Here is a 20,282-nt window from a genome sequence, read left to right on the forward strand (position 1 = left end):
GTCCAAGCTACGCCTCACCGTCCAGAGAGTCTGTGCAGTTTTATCATCATCTGCTATTAATAATATGGTGACCTTACATCATTAATTCTGTTCTCGATTGTGTCCTCTGAGAGGAGAGCCTGCGGCGAAGACGGGCAGTAGCAGCAACCGTCAGCATCCCCGCCTCGCAGGAACAATGAGGTGTTGAGGCAATAACTGCGCGCTGCACCAGCGTCTAAAGGACATTCTGCCAGTAGACGCACATGTTAAAGCCCCCAAATCCCTTCTACAAATCACTGAACATACACACGTAAGCCGGGGGGATCAAGCTCATTTTACTCATTGAAAGATCTTGTGTGCACGGACTGAATGCATTCCACGGGCTTTTCTCGAGGATGAATCTTTTTCTGGTTCGGCACAATCGCCACTATACAAGTGAAAATAGAATCATCGTTACCTCGAGATGCTCGGGCTTGCATGCCAGGCAGCATGAATTAACACAGCACATTGCGTACCGAGGATATTGCAACACAGATCAGAATGCTGGCTGTGTGTTTAGTGTTGTCTCACCCTCCAAGTCCTGTTTTTTTTTTTTTTTAACTCTTCAGGGCAAAAGTTCCCAGCTAACTAAAACTGCTGAATTCTTTGTAAGGAAGTTGCGTTTAAAGAAATGTTTTAATCAGGGCGGCTATTTTTGCTGAATGAGCGCATTTATTGTAAACGGCGCTCTTAAAAAAGATAAGCATTTGTGTGGAGGCAGTGAGAGCTCCCTGCAGGTGTGCTGAAAACTGACAATCTGTCAGCATTGCTCCCCAGCCACACCCACAAACCTGACATTTAAGTAGGGAAGAGGAGGACCGACGACAGATGTCTTGCCAAAGCAAATAGGACGGCTGTATATAATTACAAAGGTGCTCTCATCAATCAAGTTCCTGATTCCTATTTACACAGTTTGGTGCTCAATCTAAACTGTAGCACTGATGCCGCCAAAAGCATGCTTGAGAGAGTGCCATAACATGTTTTCTATAAGCTCTTGTGCAACTTTTTTTTTTTTTTTTTTTGGGGGGGGGGTGGGGGGGGGGGGGGGTGTATACCGGCTCCACCCGATCACATGCAGATACACACCCACATCCACCCATAACATTTTGTTCTGCTTTCGTATGTTGAAATTAAATTGTTGCATTGGCCCATGAGCATTCTAACACTAATTGCTAATTACAACAAGCCAAAAAAAAATGCCAAATCACTTCCAAACCATTAGTAAAACTTCCTTTGTGGATGAATAACACATAAAACTGACACTATCCTCCTAATGGGATCACATCAGGAGGTATCTGTGGTCTCGCAGTTAGTATTAGTGGGTCCCCTTTGAGGCTTGGAGGCCTCAAACATTTGCACACCCTGCACCGTCGATAGCTATGCTAGTGTTTGACTTCTGAGATCTAATCTGGGAAAACACGCCGCGGAACTGGAGCAGAGAACATAATTGAGCTGGACAAAGTGTATCTGCTGGGTTTCGGTGCCAATGTCTGGGTCTCCCTCAAGCAAATCTCTCCAGCTGGCAACACAGCTACCATCTGTTTGAATAGCGTAAGGAATGCATGTAATTATCCTATGTGATGTTAACATATTTCTGGACAAATTTCGCCTAAAAAGACACAAATGGTTTTACTCCGAGAGGTAAACAAGAGCATGGGCTTGTTTCTATGGACTCGAGCTGTTGGTCTGAACAAAAGCATTTGATTTCCCCTTTGTCCTCTTATCTTCCTGCCCAACAGTGACACATTCTGCATGGTTAAGTAGGAACATCCATAGCGGTCTTTCACTCCCCATTTCACGCTGTAATAAAACGCAGCAGTTGTTACTCTGGGGGACCCTGAAAGGCATTCTGTGGGGCCGACGAGAGAGTCAGGCTGAATGGCAGCCAATGCCACAGCCCATCTTCACTTTGTCAGGGCTGGGACGAGGCGGAGGGGGAACCAGGGGGGAGGAGAGGGAAGGGGGAGAGACGGGGGTCGGTTGCTGCGCACAGAACTGCCTTTCTCCATCGTAGGAGCATGGTTATCTCCACCCATCGAAAAAAAAAAAAACTGCTTGCTGGAGTGAGTGGCTGCAATAACATAAATGATTAAAGTGCAGATATTAAAAAAAAAAATGTCGCCGGAGTGTTTTGTTTCAGTTAATGAAGCATGAACTGCTACCAGTGGAGACTGCCCCGGGCTTAGCAATACACAGCGTATACAAAATAAAAGATGGGCTATAATTCATGCTGATGCGGATGACATACATTTGTGCAGACGCGGGGAAATGAGTGAGACAGCTCCGACTGATCCTGTTATTTTGTAAATGAAACCGAGCAGACGCAAACCTGTGCTTTCCCCCCGGAACTACACGGGCACCTCCTGTACTCCCAAAAGCTCGGAGCTGACATCCGGGAGGCGGACGCATCGATCCCGGCGCTGACGGTCAGCGCAAAGCTTGAGCGGTGCCAACATATATTTACAAGGTGCCTTTGCTGGCCCTCGGGATGGAGCAGCTGCTCGCTGCTTCTCTGGGAGACTCAGATACGGGGGAATCTCTGCTGTTGATCATACACGTCGTAAATCTCACCTCCAATCTCATTGAGTTATGGCTATTTTCTGCTGCCCTGGCGCTTTTCGCACTCCCGCTGACCGGACTCAATTATTCCAGCAGCTCGCAGCTCTCTGCTCATATCTATCGACCCATCCAGGAGCAAGTCTCCGGGCTCCGCTCTCTCCTGTCCTGAAACAGGCACTTACTCCACAATATTCACTCACTCCTCACTCTATTTCACTTTAATTTGGCTGTCGTCTCCCCTCGACTTCCCCAGGTTCTTATCTGCCTTTCATTCTCGCTCACTCAAACCATGTCCCCTCTAATCCACATATATTTTAAAACTCATCTCTTTCTCCCTGTTTCGGCCTTCCATCTGCACTAAGCCAGCATGATCACACTCGGAAAATGGATGTTTTCCAAAACGCTCTCCAAAGTAGATAGATTTCAAAATAGCAGGCTCACGTTGCAGCGCAGACAAAGAATGAGCTTTTTATCGTGTGATACATCTTTCGCAAACACGGCCAATGCACTTTCACTTGCCAGCAATGTTATGAGGCCATGTTTCTGTATCCTCCAAATCTTTTTTTTTTGTGTGTGTGCACGCGCATGTGTGTTTTCCAAGCCTATAGCCAAGCAAACAAAACAGGTGATGTCACAGACACATGTTTTGTGTCTGATGGATGACAACTGAGCAAGTGGAAAAACAGTCATTTAATGAAATATGCCAATCACAGACTGTAGAGAAAAAAAAAACAAAAACAAGAACAGGTTCTCAAGAGACGTTTTGCAGCCTGGATTTGAGCTGCCTGTTTTATGCAATCTTGGCAGCAGCTGGAACCAGAGAGCAGAGATTCGGTCAAAGTGGAGGAAGGGTTGAGCCGAGGTGGGACGCGGAAGCAGCGGCGCAACCATGGCCGACCGCAAGCAAGCAGTCACACCCCGCATACCTTTGGCATTTCATCAAAGAACAGGGTTTTTTTTTCAATGGAGGAGCTCATCTGTGTTACTAATGATGGCTAGAAGAGCTTCACTCCTGTTTGAAGCGCTCCAACAAGCCAGTCTATGCAGAAAGCACTGCATTGCCCTTATAAATGTTACTATTACAGATTGGCATGTTTGCTAACTGAATAACCAATTAACTGTTTCAGCTTTTGGCTATGAGTGTGACACCAGCCTACACAGTTTGAATAGAGATTTCACCGTTTTTTAGTTCTTTTGGCATTCAGTGTGGATGGCGACGATTTAGAGAGCAATCTGAAACCAGCAAGATGGATGAAAAACTGAAGACATGTAAACAATATTTCAGATTTATTCGCAACACAGCCTGCCTGCCACTCGCTCAGTGGAAAAAGCCACATAGAGGCCCATGACTCTTGATGATTTCCCTCTTTTCTCTCCCATTCTCATCCATTGCGCAGGCCTCACTTCAGGCCGCCTTACACGATCCAAAGTCAGCTTGATTTCCATTCAAAATTTACGTCTATTTTCGTAAACACGAAATGAGCAGCATGCCTAAAATCTTTGTAGTTGCCTTCCAGTTGATGCCCACAGAGACGATTACTGCAGGTTAACCGGGCTGAAACATATTTTATCAAGTGCTGGAGTTGCGATCTGAATGAGTGTAAAATCATATGCTAGCAAGGCTTTCCAATACGTCTCTGACGTGCCATTAAGTTTCACAGGACTGTAAAAAATCTAGCGAGTAAATCAGGAAGAAGATATCCCCGTCCTGAGCAGTTATAAAGTCTAGACGCACCATTTCCTCAGCAGTACGTGTGGTGTGTACAGTCCATGAGATGCCGTGTATCTAATTTCTGCACTGCTGTAAATCGGCACAGGTGTGTGTTGAGCAGACAGTGGGGTGGATCAGGTAGATCGAAAAGATTAACGGCGTGCTGACTTGAGATGCGAGTCTGCAACTCTACCTGCAGCGCACTCACATGGGTGCTCATTAATACGAAATGAGGCTTTCCAATGAGCAGAAGGTCGCTTATCTAAATGCCACACTTATCAGAAAACTTAGGAATTTTACTCAAGCTGTTGGAATTATTCCCAGCCAATGTTGATGTTTTCATTTGCAAATTAAACTAACAGACAAAGCAGAGTCAGTGTCTTATGCATTCAACAGAGTTTTGGTCTGATATTTTGGGGGAGGGCAGATAAAATTAAACCGCAGCGGTTGCTGTGGGGTTTTAAATTTGCAATTACATAAAGCCTCTGCACACTAACAGCAAACCCAAACAGCTCGCAGTGTCAGAGGAGGCCTGCTGTATTCAGGGCAAGAAAAGACAACAATTACAGCATGTCGCTGCTCCTGCGCTTCATTCGCTCCCACTGCAGAAGTCCTGCCTGTACATAATGCCTGTGCCTGCACAGGTAATCTACAGTATGTGTGTCGAGCAAATTGGTGGCTGTCTGCTCCTCCGTCTCCCTAAAGGCGCAGGTATCCAGACTGTATGGAAATTCAGCATTAGGTGCAGTAGACGTCCCCGTATCTGTTTGTCACGTCTGTCACCGCCGTCAGAGGAAGGACAAGCTGTCTGTAGCAATACCCTGCAGCACCTGAGACATGCAGAGTATGTTTTGACCATATCTGGTAGAAATTAGAGGCTAAAAATGGAGTGAGATGAGGGGCTGCCAGCTACTTTGTGCTATTATAGCAACCGATCAACAACATTTCTTAACTGTAAGTAATACAGTTATCACAGCAATGCTAATTAATTCAGAGCCATGTTGATTCCAAGTAATTCTCCAAATTACTCTTAGACGAGTAATGACGCATTTTCCAAATCTCCAAGTGTTTTACAGCTCTGAGAGGGACGTACACCGTGAACGCTGCCAGCGTCATAACTCCTTCATATTTACAACCAACTAAAACACTGTAGTATTCCAGCTCTGGTGGGGTGAACTGAAATGTATACGGCCCCGACACTTTCTATTTTGTTTCTCAAACCGCCGGGCCTCGGAGACGGTGAGTAACCTAGCAGGTGGTGTCACAGACATTCTTTGAGCATCACTTTAATTATTAATTTAAATGCAGTTGAGGGCGCAGACAACAAAGAGCTGAAAAGGAGTAGCTTGGCAGAAAGTGAGAAGAAAAAGAGGAGGAGCAGGAGGGGCAGTGCATGAATTATACATTTACCCCACAATCAGAGGTGCCTGCCTTATTTATGAGCATAAAGCCCACACAGCTTAGCCAGAAGTGTGCTTTGTCTGCTGTGGAATGCAATAGCAGTTCGCTTAATACTTAATGACTCTGAAGTTTCACCCACACACTCCGATGACCCCCTCCTCCTCAGCGAGGGCTCCTTCTCTTACAGGTCCTCTGCCATCTCGTGTTGTTATGTTCTGCGGCGACAAGACTCAGGAATACAGTGGCTGTAACCGGAGCCTCAGTTATCACCTGCCTCTGGGCTCGGTTTACATTTCATGACAATTAGACTCAACAGGATGTATCCATCACGCGGGGTCAGATCGGCGATAGAGAGGCCAGCTGTGACGTGGCATGGGAAAGCCAAAGGCCCCCTCCGCCGTCACATCTGCCCGATGCATGATTTACTGTATTGACTCCCACACCATCGCGCTGAATAATGTCGCGACGACGGACGCGTGGGAGCGGAGTCGAGAGCGGGATCGCACGATAAAACACTTCCTCGCCGAAGCCCTTTACTCAAACTGCCCACGCGCTTGATTTACGGCGACGATGATGAGGTCGCATTTTCCACGCGGAGGATGAAAAATGCATTACTGCCGCGGCGCCGTCACTCACTGCAGATCGAGGAGATAATAAACAAGATGAAGGAGGTCGGGCCCGGCTGGCTTGTCCTTACGGTGACCACTCAAGCCGTCTCAATCCCTCCTCATCTCCAATGAAATGAGACCTGGAGATTCTCTCAATGTAGGCCAACAACATGTAGAACACGACGCGCCGTTAAGGAGAGCAAAGCCGACCTAATCCCACGCTGCAGCCACATTCCACCACTATCTCCGCTTGTTTATTGAAACACTTGAAATTCACTAATCCTACTTGCCCTCTCCAGCCTCCGCTGACAGCTCCTCACACCGGCGGTTCTTCCCGGTCCTCAACTGTAGCACGTACAGATTGAGACATAATGTGCAGCCCAGTAACAGTCATATAATGCGCTCTGTCTGCTTGGAGTGATGATTGATCTCTCTTTCATTGTATTTCTATAGCTGAGAACAAAGACATGGCACATCTGGGGGAGCTAAGTGGAAATGTTTGATTTATATCGATGTAGAAAACAAACAAAAGAACCAGGAAAAGGCAGTTTTCTTAATCTCTGATTCATGAGCAGTCTGGAAATCTTATGTATAAATTACTCTGCTGGAGTTATCACCTCCAAGTCAATGGTTAACAGAGCTGTCGATCAGCGAGTCTCTGACACACATTCTGCTTCTCCATCATCCTGAAACTGTCTCACAAGATCTTTGGGATTTATCTGCAGGGTGCAGCAGCTTTGAGTGGAGCTGGGATAAATTGATAAGCCCGCGTCTACTAAGTACATCAGCTTTAAGATTCTTACATTCTAATCTTCCCTTTCGTCAATGTGACTGTTGGCGCGATTACTTGGGTAACGACATGTTGGCCTACACGCGGAACAAAGCCGCAGGATCATTTCCTGCTTTGGCACCTCTCGGCACGTGAGCTCGGGAGGGAAAGTCAACGTGAAAGGTGCGCTTTCATCTACGATATTCAACCGATCCGTCCTCAGAATGAGAATAAACACTTGGGTGACGGCAGATTGTCTCAGCGTGACTGGTCATTATTGCTAAAAGAGGATTTCACAGCAGCTTTGATTACATTAATCCTTCAAGAGAATAAAATCCCTTCTGACAGGGAGAACATGCGAAATCAGGCTATCTGCGAAAGGTTGATTATCTCCGGAAATAAATCGCTGCTATTTAAAAGGCGCCCGTGCTCCGTGGGATCAATAAAAACACAGGCCGGTATGAGGAGGTGAGATGAAGGATTTCCTGGAGTGTTCATCACTCGCATACTGAACAGACAGCGGCTTTAGATGTGAGCTTTCACTGCTGAGGAAGACTAAACTGCAGCTTCACAGCCTCTTCGCTTCCTCTCCTATGGCCACCTTTTTTTTTTTTTTTTTTTTTTTTTGCTGTGGGGGGTTTTCATTCTGTGCCACCCACCATGTGAATAATGAGCTCCACAGATAGCAGCCAATGAAGCGACCCCCCCTTTAGCCAATGAAACTTAACAACCATGTCCAGATCAGGTCCTTCCTGCTGGGACTGACCAGCCCCGCTTCACACTCCTCTGCCACCCACACACACACAAACACTCACACCGCCTCCAACGATACAGAACACAAGAGGAAGAGATGTCTATTTACACAACCTCAGAATTCTTCCAGATATATATATATATATGAAATTAGAAAATCAATTAAGTCAGGCTGGCGAGGAGCGTTTCTGTCTGCCGACAGACCGTCCAGACATGCTGCCCACTTGAGAGATTGATTTCTAGTGCAGCTCACTTTGAGGTGTTGGTGCTGGTAATGGGGCTAACACAGGGAGGTGAGAGCAGCGTCTGGCCTCAACATGACCAAAAGGTGCTTTGAAGTCTGTCTAAGCGCCTAACAATCCGAGCCATGCCCAGCCGTAAACCTGCACAACCGGCAGCCCACTCCATCACGTCTTTTCAGCGCGCCTCAAAAATATACTACCTACCGCCAGAGAAGAGATGGCCGCACAAAAGACTTGTAAACTGCACCGACACACCCTCAGAGCTTCAAGCGAAAGCCGCGTTTGCCCAGAAAGACCGAAGAATGAGGCTGCGCTTCGGATTCAATATTTATAGGTGCGCCTGACCCTGAGGAGAGAGGAACTAAAGGGAAGTTTGACCACTTATTCTGGCGTGAGAAAATGTGGGGGTTGGTACGGGAGGTGGGGGCTTTGAAAGACACTTCTGAATGAGACATAGTAGCATTCCAGCGATTGTTATTCAGGCAAAGCGCTTCAAAGCTTCAAACACGCGAAGACGAGGGCGCACGTCATACAAAAGAGCAAACGCTTCTCAGTCTTGCGCTAATATGTGCGGCTCTGGGTGTGATTGGTAGGAAAAGAGCCACCTGGGACATGTGAGGCATCTGCAAGACAGACATGCACGACTCATTGCCGTCAAATGGGGACCAGGCAGCGTTACTCACTCAAGCTTTTCCCTCTGGAAACTCTGGATAAATAAAAAGGGCGGGGACCTGGCTGGCTTCGAGAAATCAACATCACCCTGCTGAAAGATGTCATATTAAAGACGCGTTAAAGTTTCAATTCCCTCCTGTTCAGGATATTCAGCATTTACGCAAGAAAAGTGTTACACTTTCATCCTCGGGAAGTATAAGCGATGGACACGTTCCAAGGACACACCACAGGCCAACTTATCCAGGCATGATGCACATGTCCTTTCTTCTCTTCCTTCCCTGAGAGGAGTTTGAGTAATGAAGCGCACCGCTTTGTTGCAGACCGGCATTTAGCTGCCTCAAGTCAATCCCAGCATTTGATTTGGAGCCTGGATCACACCCATGGGGGAGAGCGAACCCTGCTAATATCAGCCCTGCTCTGAATGTGGAAAGCTTCTTGGCTTCTTCTGCGCCCTCTCCCATGCGCACGCACAAACTCTATTTTCTTTGCACCGGCAGGAAAAGAGAACACCCTGGAGTTTTTTTTTTAACTTCCAGGGAACGCATCCAAACTATTCGAGTGGGGGCTCGAGCTCTAACAGTAGAGAGGCAAAATGACAATGGCTTATAGAAAATGCCGCCGCTGTCCTGTTCTCCTGCCCCCCCTCCTGCTGAATAGAGTTGGTCTGCCGGTCCCAGCGTTATGGCATGATAATGACTCCCCGGCTCTCCAAATGCCACCTCGCCGTGCTCTGAAGAGCGGGGCAAGCAGGTTAATTACCATGACAATGGGGACACTGAGAGCGGGGGCAGACTCTGGACACCGCATACGAGATGACCGCAATGACTTTCTCATCACGAATGGAAACAGGAGGCTTTGATTTCCTAAAACGCAGACAGATGGACGGGGTCAGAGCATCTTTGTCTAAATTATTAGGCGGCCCTTTTTCGCATTTCCCTCACAGGCAGGGAGCCCTCTGCTGCTCTTTAACAGAGCCCTGGGTGGACAAACCTTCTGCCCTAACGCACTCCCCGGGAGCCACTGCCTTTGTCTCTCTGTTTGAGTGTGCGCTGTTCATGAAGTGAAGAGGCTAATCAGCGGCTGTAGAGCTATTCACAGGGAACCACTGTACAGCATGGGCCCATTTGGTACAATTGTTAGAGTGGCCACAATAGCTCCGTGTTTTGACACACTACACACGGGCGCTGAGTGCGCACTCGACTCATTGATGTGGATGTGAAGTGCGGTGATGTTTGCTACCAAAATATTGACTTCTGGCCGCAAATTAAACTTCAGCGAGGTCCCCTGGCCCGCAGCCTGAATGGCTGAACCAAAGCCTAGGGCACAATTAAATTAATTAAATTCAGAGAGCCCTTGAAATTGTTTGGACAAGGAGAGCAGCAGAGCCATGCAGTAATACAGCAGTAACACAAGCACATCATTATTTTTAGTGGGCTTACATCAAATCCAGTCTCACTTATTTACAGCCTACAAGTAGGATAAAGAAGTGCTAACTGACATGCTTGTTACAGCACGGAGCTCGAGAGGTCCACCAGAGAGTTTTTGGACATTTGCAGAGTTTCAGCAATGTTAGCTGGTTGATTATGAAAACAGTATGCTGTGCCTGGACTCACAGCCAGCAAAAGCCTTTTTCAAACAGAAAGCTCTGCCGAATGACTGGGGAATGACTGGTGCCAAGAGCCAATGTTGGCCATCACAGTGGAAAGGAGAGAAACAAGTTTCACAGCATTATGGTGAAAACAAGGGAGGTTTGCCTTCTTAAGTGCCTACACAGTCACTTTAAACTTGTCACAGAAGGTTTGAAATAACGTAAGGGACATTTTTTGTCACACGTTTCGTTTTAGGGACAATCGGACAAACTTAAACTGACTGTGCTGTGCTTCGAGATGCTTAAATTACAGCACAGAGTTCCATAATAAAACTTAGCAATTAGAATCAACACACAGTAATGTAACAGCTTGAAATTTCCACACAGATTAAGACACGCTGAGTGATGTGGCAGAATGTGTCGTAAGCATCTGCTAATTCGGGGAGGGGAAAATAGCCTATACATGTGCAGATGCAATAGAAAGCACAGAGCACAATAGCTCCGCTGTATCCCAGGCAAATGCAAATTACCACGGAAACAATTTGAAATTCAAAAAAGGAATTTAGAAAATCAAACACAAAGGCTCATTTGGGCAGCTGATACTAAACACTGATTGTGATTAATATGTACACCAAACGTAAGGCCGTGTTAAGCAAGCATGAGGGGGAAAAAAAAGAAGCAACCACTCTGCATTTTCCTGAATTTCCATTGAATCACAGTCACTGCAGTGATTTGCCCCAACTCTCAGTATGCATTCCTCTATAAGCACAACAAAGTCTGAGGACGGTGGAAAAAACAATAAATACATGCAGGGCCTATATGTAATTTGTCATCACCTGAACAATAACATACCTCCTGTATTTTATTTAGACAATAAATATGTGCTGCCTGTGTCCTATTTTGAGTCCTCATGGGCTACCAGCAATAAATCCTGGTTTCACAGACTGTGTGTGTGGAGATGAGAGCCTTGGACGGCAACAGAAAGCATTGTTTAGATTTCTGCTTGGACCGGCCTCCGCTAGCGTATCATCCTTATTATTTCAGCCCCATAGCGTTCTCTGTCTACAGCCTATACAGCACGTCTCCGAGGGCCTTGTCAACAGCTCCAGGAGAGTCTGATAGAGTATGTCAGCGCCATCTTTTTCCGAGGAGCCTGTCAACACCAGCTTTGTATCAACCCTCTTTGGGACAGGGCACAAAACACAAACAAGCCCTGCGGGAGACGTACCGTAACGCATCCGACTGAAATTCCAAATGGCAAGAGTGGGAAAAACAATCACGCTTTGCCTTTATAAATCGACAGGCATTTAACCTCTTCAAATCTTATGTCAATGTATTTCACTGGATCTCATTGAAAAGGAGTATCAATGAAAGCAGGACTAGCTGAAGAGAAAAGAGGTTTTTTTTCATGACAGACTATGTCAACAGCGCTCGAAGGCTCCCTTCCTGCAGGCATGACAAAACTAGTCCTGTCGTGACTCGTGCACTTTATGTTGTATTATCCTCTGATAATGAGGCGTATATGCGGCATGCCTCTCATTCATGAAAGAAGCGAAACCACACTACCTTGGAGCACTGCTTGTGATTCTGGCACCACACCAAGGATCCATTATTCTGTGAAAGAGAAGGAAAAATATCATCAGAGATGTTGCTGAAAATGTCCAATAATCATCAAATGAATATGCAGCTTTGACCCTCTCCTCTCCTATCGCATTACATCTTAATGCCACTTCCCTGAAATCATCGCCTGTGTGAGTAATAATAATGCAAACAGTAGAAAAATTTCAAAGGCAGACTTTGAGTCAGCTTTGCGTGCATGCAGCTTTAGCAGGAAAGTGAGGTCGCCTGCACCGGGGCCAGGCCAAACCTCTGGTCAGTTTCAGCAGAGCGTGGTGACCTCAGGGTCTGTTTGATCTCTCAACAGACGTCCCCAAGGCCGCTGAGGTGGGAGCTGATGTCAGCACTCCTGCGTAGACTGCAGATACTGCCAATTTCCTCTAATTGCTGTGGAAGTGCCACCTTCTGCGCTCCAACGAGGCCAACATTTGGTCCTAATAGCGGCGTGCATTTATAAACCCTCTACTTTTAAATATAAGCGGTGTGGAGCGAAGGACCAGTGGGGGTAAATGGCTTGTGCAAGTGGTCATTTCCTGAATTCCATTAGGGCGGAGAATTATGCTGTCATCCTCTGCAAACATAATTGTGCTTGGATGGCAAGTGCAAGGCTAGTGCTTCAGAATAAAAGACCAGTTGGTCAACATGAAAGGGAGGAAACGTTTGAACGTGATGTGTATAAGAAAAGGCCAATGTTTTAAACAGTTGCTTATTTACACATCTGGCAGACACAGGGCAGCATTAGCATGAGCTTGGAGTCGAGTTTCTGGCCACTCGACGAATGTAAGTCCAATATTCAGTCGTCTTTTAGCAGTTTTTGGGGAAATGCTTGGCTCTTTATCTGCTAAACGCTCCACTTTGTTCACCAGCTAACCGCTAACTCTCCTTGTCTGCTGTTTGGTGGATACAGTCCTTACTTGGAGCTTTTTCACTAAGAATATTTGTGTACCATGCTTCAAAACATCGCTACGAGAGTGAAGCAAAACCGTTGATTTGCATGTCGTAAAACCAATTAGGCGAATGATGCTAAAATATCCTCTGCAGGTTCATCACCACAAGCGACATTTGTTACAATGCACATGGTTTTTAGCCGCTTTAAGGCCTACTGCCTCTTGTTGCTCTTGTTTTCCACACTACACAACGCAAATATTCTCAATGGAGGCTCCGAGTTTCATTCATGGAATCCATCCTGGTTGATGTCCTGGATCTGAGCTTCACTTCTGGAAGTTCCCTGCACTTCTTAATGAAAGCAACGAAACTGTAGGACACAGCCAAACTTTAGGGGTCTGAAGGCAAAAAAAAAAAGTCTGCTTAAGTTCAATGTCAAGTTCAAAGCCTTTTCCCACAATGTAATCCAGAAGAAATTTCCCATGAGACCTTAGGAGAGAACTTATCATTAAAGGGTTTAATTTGACATCCAGTACCAGTAAGTGCTGTGCTTTTAGTGTCAAGGATAATGGTCAAATGGCTTCAAAGGAATCCATGATTGTATGGTCATGTCTTAGGAGAATCTCTTCAACAAAAAACTGCAGATAAGGATGAAAAATACATGAGTCCGAGCACCAAGGAGACTCTGAATAGTTGCTTGATTTTGTTACCCAATGAAGTGGAAATGAGTGCTAACTTGGCTGAGGAGTTTGGGCTGCATCAGCAAGTTTTCTGCGCTCTAATACAGCACTTTTAATCTTTTTGGTCGAATGTTGATTGAAATATGAATTATTCCTCACTGGTACATCATTTTGTACCATATCAAATGATTAAAATCCTTGCGGAGTCCGCTAACTTATAAAAAATGATCAAACCAACCAAGCCAAACCTCCTGGTAGCGCGCTGTAAATAAAACCTTGACATTTACACTGGCAGTCGATGCACCGGGACAATTTATACAGATTGTCACAACTCTAGACCATGTCCTAAATCATCAATCCTGTTTTTGACACCTTTCTTCGCCTATCCATCAACGGAGACAGGGTCGGATCCACAGAGGAGCTAATTTTGCTGTGTGACAGCATCCCTGTAGCAGAGAAGCTCAGCAGGATGTTGCCCCAGCTGTCCAGGCCTGACCCCACCATGTCAGGGACCAACGGGGGAATAATTATAGGTCAGGACTTCATCCCTCTGACTCACCACGACATTCCTCTGCAGTCTGAACATTATGCAGTGCTGAGGACTGTCAAGGACTCCAGTGAGCGAATGCTTTCCAGATATCTTCCGGAGTTGCCGGGGTCAAGGAGAGGAGACCAGACAGTGGTCTACGAATGTGTGGCTAAGGTGAACTCGCTGCTTTGTTAGTGGCGCTGGCGTCATTCGAACACAGAATATATCACAGAGGTACACGATGGCTGCTGTCATCTGAGGAGTCGGAGCAGGTGGCCAGGGGCGTGTTGTATTGTCTAGACAACTGAGGCGAACATGGACAAAACCCCTTTTATCTGTGAGGGCAGCATTCCACCTTTAGAAAATGGAAATCCTTTGTTTCCTACCAGCCTCTGATTTGGATTAAATGGATGAGAGTTTTCAATGACGAACTGCTTTTGAATTGTATTCAATCTTGCCTGCATGTGTTCCAGCATTGAACTACTTGAAAATACAGCTGGGTTTATGAGACCTTGTACATTTCTGGCCCAGTTAACAGGAGACAGGACTTCAAAGGACAGACCGGTGTCTCTGTGTGTCCTTTGACGGCCTCAGGCAACACCAAAATAACTGATCCTTAAGGGCACATATGCAGCACTAAAATAAAGGGCTTCAAGATTTAGGCTTGGACTTGAGTGGGTGTGAGGGCTGTGGTCATTCTGCTCATCAATTATTCACTTTATATGAATTATTTGACAGGGGCTCTGAAAGTGAGCTAATGTGTTCAGCGCACATCCAATGTTAACATAAAAGGGTGTTTCAGAAATCTCAAACAACACTGGCGCAAAGTTGTCTCCACTTTAGGAATGAGGGCTATTTGTCAAATGAGGTAGCTCGGGGTGTAGCAGCGCCGGAGATTTACAGACAGGACTGTCATGGTTTAAAAGCATTTACAGAGAGGTGAGGCCAAGCTACATAGACCCCTATTCATCCGCTGTCTTCGCTAATGAAAAACTCCACACATGAGACGAGCACTGGCTGAGGTTTGATTCCACCGCACGTTATTTAATATCAAAGGCAAAAACAAGGGGACACGGAAAAACTACTTTCCAATGTTTTTCCTTCCCTTCGCTTAAAACACAAATCTCTCAAGTAAGATGCTTAGACTTTACTGCGCAGCACATTAGAAATGAATGACTGAGTTTAAAATGTTCGATTTTTATTGCTTTGAATGTAATAACAAGACCTCATGGACACACCTTGTTTTTGGCTTCACAGGTCCCCACATAAATAATCCACTACAAGGCTGATGCTTTCAGAATACATTATTGCACAGGGCTCCCAGCTCGCTCTTAATATTTTAAAGTGTCCGAGGCTAATATTTATGGTTGGGTGTTCCCCTCTGTCTATTGTACCGGGGTGACAAGTTCCCCAAATGTAGAGTAAAATGTCAATAAATCTGTATTTGGAAATACTATTACATCAATAAATCTACAGTTGCTATAAATCTGACAAGCAATGGACGACCCATGGGTTTCCCAACTCCACAACTCCATGCTTGTTTCCATTTCACACTAATTCATAATTGCCGCAATTAAAACAAAGTCTCTGATTCGTCCTATGATTCAGCCACATAAAAAGGAAAGCCGCGTGGGTGTTCATAACATCTGCAAGTGCTAAATTCTCCAAGTATCATTCCAGTATTCGCAGAATGATCATATTAAAAGCTGATATGAAAAACAGAGTTTTTAAATTCCAGCTGCAGAACGTGTTAGGAAGACAAATTGTCTCTTGCACCATAACCAAAATAAGTAGTGGTCCATACAGATTACTAGACATTGAGTAGACATAGTAAAAGATTGAGAAACAGTAGGCAAAAGTCACCGCTTTGACACACAGCCCAGGCGTTTCATTTCCATTAAAATGGAAAGTGTTGGGTGTCTTGGTTTTCCTATCAAGTATTAAATGACCCCTGAAGGATGTCCGAGTTGAACTGAGAGGTCTGTCGTCTCAATCACTGGAGTGGAGCTCCGAGCTGCCTGCCGGGGCCCGTCGCTGTAATGAGATCTGCCAGAGGAAGCAGATCCACCTGTAGGCTGTGCTGACTGAGCGTGCTCCGGTGTTGTGGCAACTGCACATTAGAGCTTATCACATTTAGCCCAATTAGGCGCCAGCATTTAGCAGGAAGGTGACCTCGGCGGAGCGGCGTTGGTAGCCCGGCGTGTATCCTCCGCATGCCTATGAGGTGCGATGCTGGCATTTATTGGCAGGGCCAGGGGGTAGAGGGCGGGGAGGGGTGGTGGTGGGGGGAGCCATATGTTTTTGCAGCTGACCAGACCCCCCATTTTCACATGAAAGGACTGTTGAGAACACAGTGCATAAGACAGTGCTTGCAGATTATCAACAATTGCCTTCTATTCTTAGACCAGCAAGCTTGCTCCAGCAACCTTGCTTATCTCTAACCACAAAAATGCCCCTCTCTTTAGACAAATACCTCCCCTCTCATTTTCCCCTCATTGAATAAGGCTGCCTCAGACTCTGAGGCTCTGCAGTCAATTATATAGACTATTAGCTGTTCATTAGAGGTGAGACTTCCATCACTTATTTGACTTCTCAGTCAGCTGGTGACTAATTTAATTCCCAAACTTTGCAACCTGGGGCAGCGATAAACCTTTGAAGTCTTCTCAAAACAAATCCCAAACACCACTTTGGCAAGTTGTGAATTAAGAAACACTGTTTTCAATCTGCGTCCTTTGGAGGATGTTAATTCCAGTTGCCCACATTCATCGTTCACCCCAGGTGTATACTCTCCTTTAATAAAATTAACCGCAGTGTCCCATCGAGAGCCGCCACACTGGATCAATAAGTGCTTTCAAAGTAAAGTTAATTGGTGACAAAGAAACAAGCAGCGCACTCTGTTGATTCACTGCCTAATTACAAATTTACCTTACTCCACACTGTTTCCTGACAATCAGAGATTCATTAATGCACCTTGAGAGAGACAAGCCTTGCTAATGCAAAATAAGCGAGTACAAAAGGCAGTCACCAGATAGATAGCTGGTGAAAAGGAGCAGAGGGGAGAGGGATCAGTGACCGGTCCTTTTCTCAAGAGTCCCGGGAGAGAACAGTGTGTCCGGTGGAGGGTGAAAAACAACTTCTGACACCGCACACCAAACCAGCCAGAGAACACAGCTAATTTATAGCAGCTTCAAACAAGCTCTGCATCCCAGCAGCGTGCCTCATGGGGACACGAGTGTAAAACCCCACCTAAATGAATATATGAGGCAGTGGAGTACAGATGCCTTTAAAATAAGTGGGCAGCAGGGAAAAAAACAGTATATAGAGTCACAACAGGAGTTCAGTCCATCACATTTGTACTAACAGGATTCTCATTTTCCAGCAAATATAAAGTATTAAATAGGAACTGGCTGCACTGACATGCGCCCACCATGCCTCAGTATTAAAAACACTGCAATGTGTTCATTAGATTTTTAGGGGTCCCACTCTACACACTCAGACGACCACTGATGTGGGCTGCTGGAGGCTTTGTGGCAACTTTGCAAGCAACTCAAACCCTCATGCAGATGCTTATATCTGCAACTGGTGCTCCTGTTTTGGCGACGCTGTCCCGTCGAGGAAGGTCTCATTTCCTCAGTGACAAATCCTGACAGAAGACAGAACTGAGAAAGTGTTTCAGCACCATCGGTGACCTGCTACCGTCCGCTCACCGCGGGCTCGACAGAAACAGGTTGGACTCATGTGGGAAAGGCTCGACTGGCACACGCTCATTCATTAAACACCGCCGCGGCGCGTTAATGTCGGATTTCCCGACGCCTCGGCAGAAGTTTGGCGAGTGTGCGCGGCCGCATGCTCGTACCTGAGAGTGCTTGAAGAAAGCGGAGATGCGAGTGATGTGCAGACTGAGGCATCTCGAGGCGCATCTTGCTCGGTAAATACTGGCAGTGAAGAAAGAGTCGTCCTGCTTCCTCGCGCACACACTTCCCGGGCCCATTAACGCGGTAATCCACACGCACAGGGTCACACACGCGCTCAGGCTCCTGGAAAACATGGTCCCGCGGCCGTGTATTTTAATCCCTCCACGGATCGGACAATACTGCGTGCGGGCTCCGCCGGAGAAACTAAAGAAACTTCAATTATACACTGGGGAGGAGTCACGGGCTCACGCGCCCTGCGATTGGACGAGCGCGCGGTGACTGACAGGCGCGAGGAGCGTCGAAGCAGGTAGACTGCTGCATAGTCCCGCACGCTGCTCGCACAGCGCGAGCAGGTTGTTCAGAGCGCAGGCGGAAAACGGTGGATGAATGGAAATCAGCGTCTGTCATCAGAATTTGCATTGCGATCCTAACTTGAACCGGAACGAGCTGCGGTAGAGTATAAATAGAAACAGACAAGTGATTATTATGTTAATTACATTTTAATCTGCATAACATCACTCCAGCACCTCGCTGTGCAGTACACAGTTTGCACTTTTAATGTGCAGTCTTTCATTACAGGGCACATTATCCAGCGTTACTCAGTTTAGTCTCTTTTCTTAGACTTATTATTACTTAATATTGCGTATTAATATTGTTTCAAATAGTTGTTGTGTTTGTGTCATACCTACACGTCTACAACCAATCTGATTATATTCTTTATCTGGGGGGGAAAAGACTGCATTACAAGTAAATGATGCTGCAACACGGTTAAAGAGGTACTGCAGCGATGCAGTATTTCACATCCGCGAAGTTGGGGAACTCATAAGAGGCAGATTAAAGGAAGGAAGAGTGGTCAGAATCAAAGCAGCAGAGGCCAAGATGTCCTCATCTTTAGCCCACTACGGTATGGAGATCCTACATTTCCCACAATGCAACATGATGGCATCTTTAACTGGCACCCCTGCCTCCCAAATGGCCACTCCATATGACCAGTTTGTAGCTTTCTGATCTAAAATTCCAATCAGGGATAACCCCTCATGATGTCATCAGGGTCAGCTTCCTCCAGAGGCAGAGTAGGACTCCTCCTGACAGGTAAATATACCTTTGTGTGTAAAATTGATGAGTGTCCCTTTAATACAAAAATTGCATTTTCAAGTTTTAGTTGAGGTGCATTATAGACACATATAAAAAAGAAAGTAGGTATTCATTAATTTATTTTATTTGCTTCCTTCCTTTCATTTATTCATCCATTATTTGGTACTCTACCAGCTTTTGTCTTACCAAAATGCCCCCAACAATATACCCAAACATCATGTACAATGGGAGGCCAAGTACACACCTGTCCAAATATGAGCAGGAGGGTTAGACCTACGGCCATTTACCGATGACACAATTCATCAGAAATGTGGAGAAGCCAGCTTTTCTGTATCAAACTCTCACATATGGCCTTGGTGGAGCTTGCCAGCATCCCAGGGAAGCCCTTTCCTTTAGCTCTCACCTCCCAGTTTAACAGTAGCTTGGAAAAACAATTCTACTTGGAAAACTATTAAAACCATCCTTCCTAAATTCCTCATGATGGACTCCCAACTTCTGGCATCGTTTCATAGCCTCAGGTATGGAGAAAATATGACATGTAGGAAAAGTTTGAAATCCTCGCTATTTATTGGAATTAAAGAGTCAGTATTTAATTAGAAAGTTCCCTCGAGGGGTTTACAAGACACTCCTGCTTTTGTCAGCTCATGGAGTACTTCCCTGAACCCCATTACAGCAGCAGCATAATGAACTTTTATAGGTGTTGCTCTTAAACTGTGTGCAGAGTGGGAGTGAACACACTCACACACACACACACACTCACTCACACACACACACCATCATTAGATTTGGCTGAAGTCGCCATCTTGCCGGGAGCCGGCTCCAGATTGTGCCAAACAGATTGACCCTTGCCCCTCCGCTGAAATGGTAATGTGCCCATATTAGCACATCCTGAACAGCATACGCCATTTCTACGATGGGGGGGGGGGCTCAAGAAATCAAAGTAACAATTCCCATCAGACACGTATTCCCATGTCAGTCACGAATACACAACATCCTGCTGGGTGAGAGTAAGCAGACCGCTGGAACAAGAGAAATGGCCTGTTCCAGCTACGTGAAAGCGCTGTTGTGCATCATGCAAATCATCTCACAGCTCTCTAATGATAAGATGGATCGGCGTTCCTTTCCCTGGTGGTCTCAGACGTACAATGTAACTTGGGGTGAGAGATCCCTTGCTACTCTTAAAACATTTAAACGCGGATGTCTGTGTACCTTAAAAACAGTATAATGGCTTAATTTGTTGG

At 46.0% G+C, this 20,282-nt stretch overlaps 1 protein-coding gene across 1 annotated transcript in view; it reads right to left on the reverse strand.

Moving 5' to 3' along the window:
• Positions 1-18,133, reverse strand: part of LOC121616192 (anosmin-1) — a 41,367-nt gene extending 23,234 nt beyond the window's left edge. Inside the window, exons 1-2 of the mRNA XM_041950885.1 lie at positions 17,889-18,133; positions 11,888-11,935 (exon numbers count right to left, since the gene is read on the reverse strand). Of these exons, the coding sequence (XP_041806819.1) occupies positions 11,888-11,935; positions 17,889-18,080 (240 nt within the window). The 5' untranslated portion in view covers positions 18,081-18,133. The remainder of the gene's footprint in view (positions 1-11,887; positions 11,936-17,888) is intronic.
• Between the last annotated feature and the right edge of the window lie 2,149 nt (positions 18,134-20,282).

Source organism: Chelmon rostratus, chromosome 13, assembly GCF_017976325.1.
Source record: "Chelmon rostratus isolate fCheRos1 chromosome 13, fCheRos1.pri, whole genome shotgun sequence".
NCBI lineage: Eukaryota > Metazoa > Chordata > Actinopteri > Chaetodontiformes > Chaetodontidae > Chelmon > Chelmon rostratus.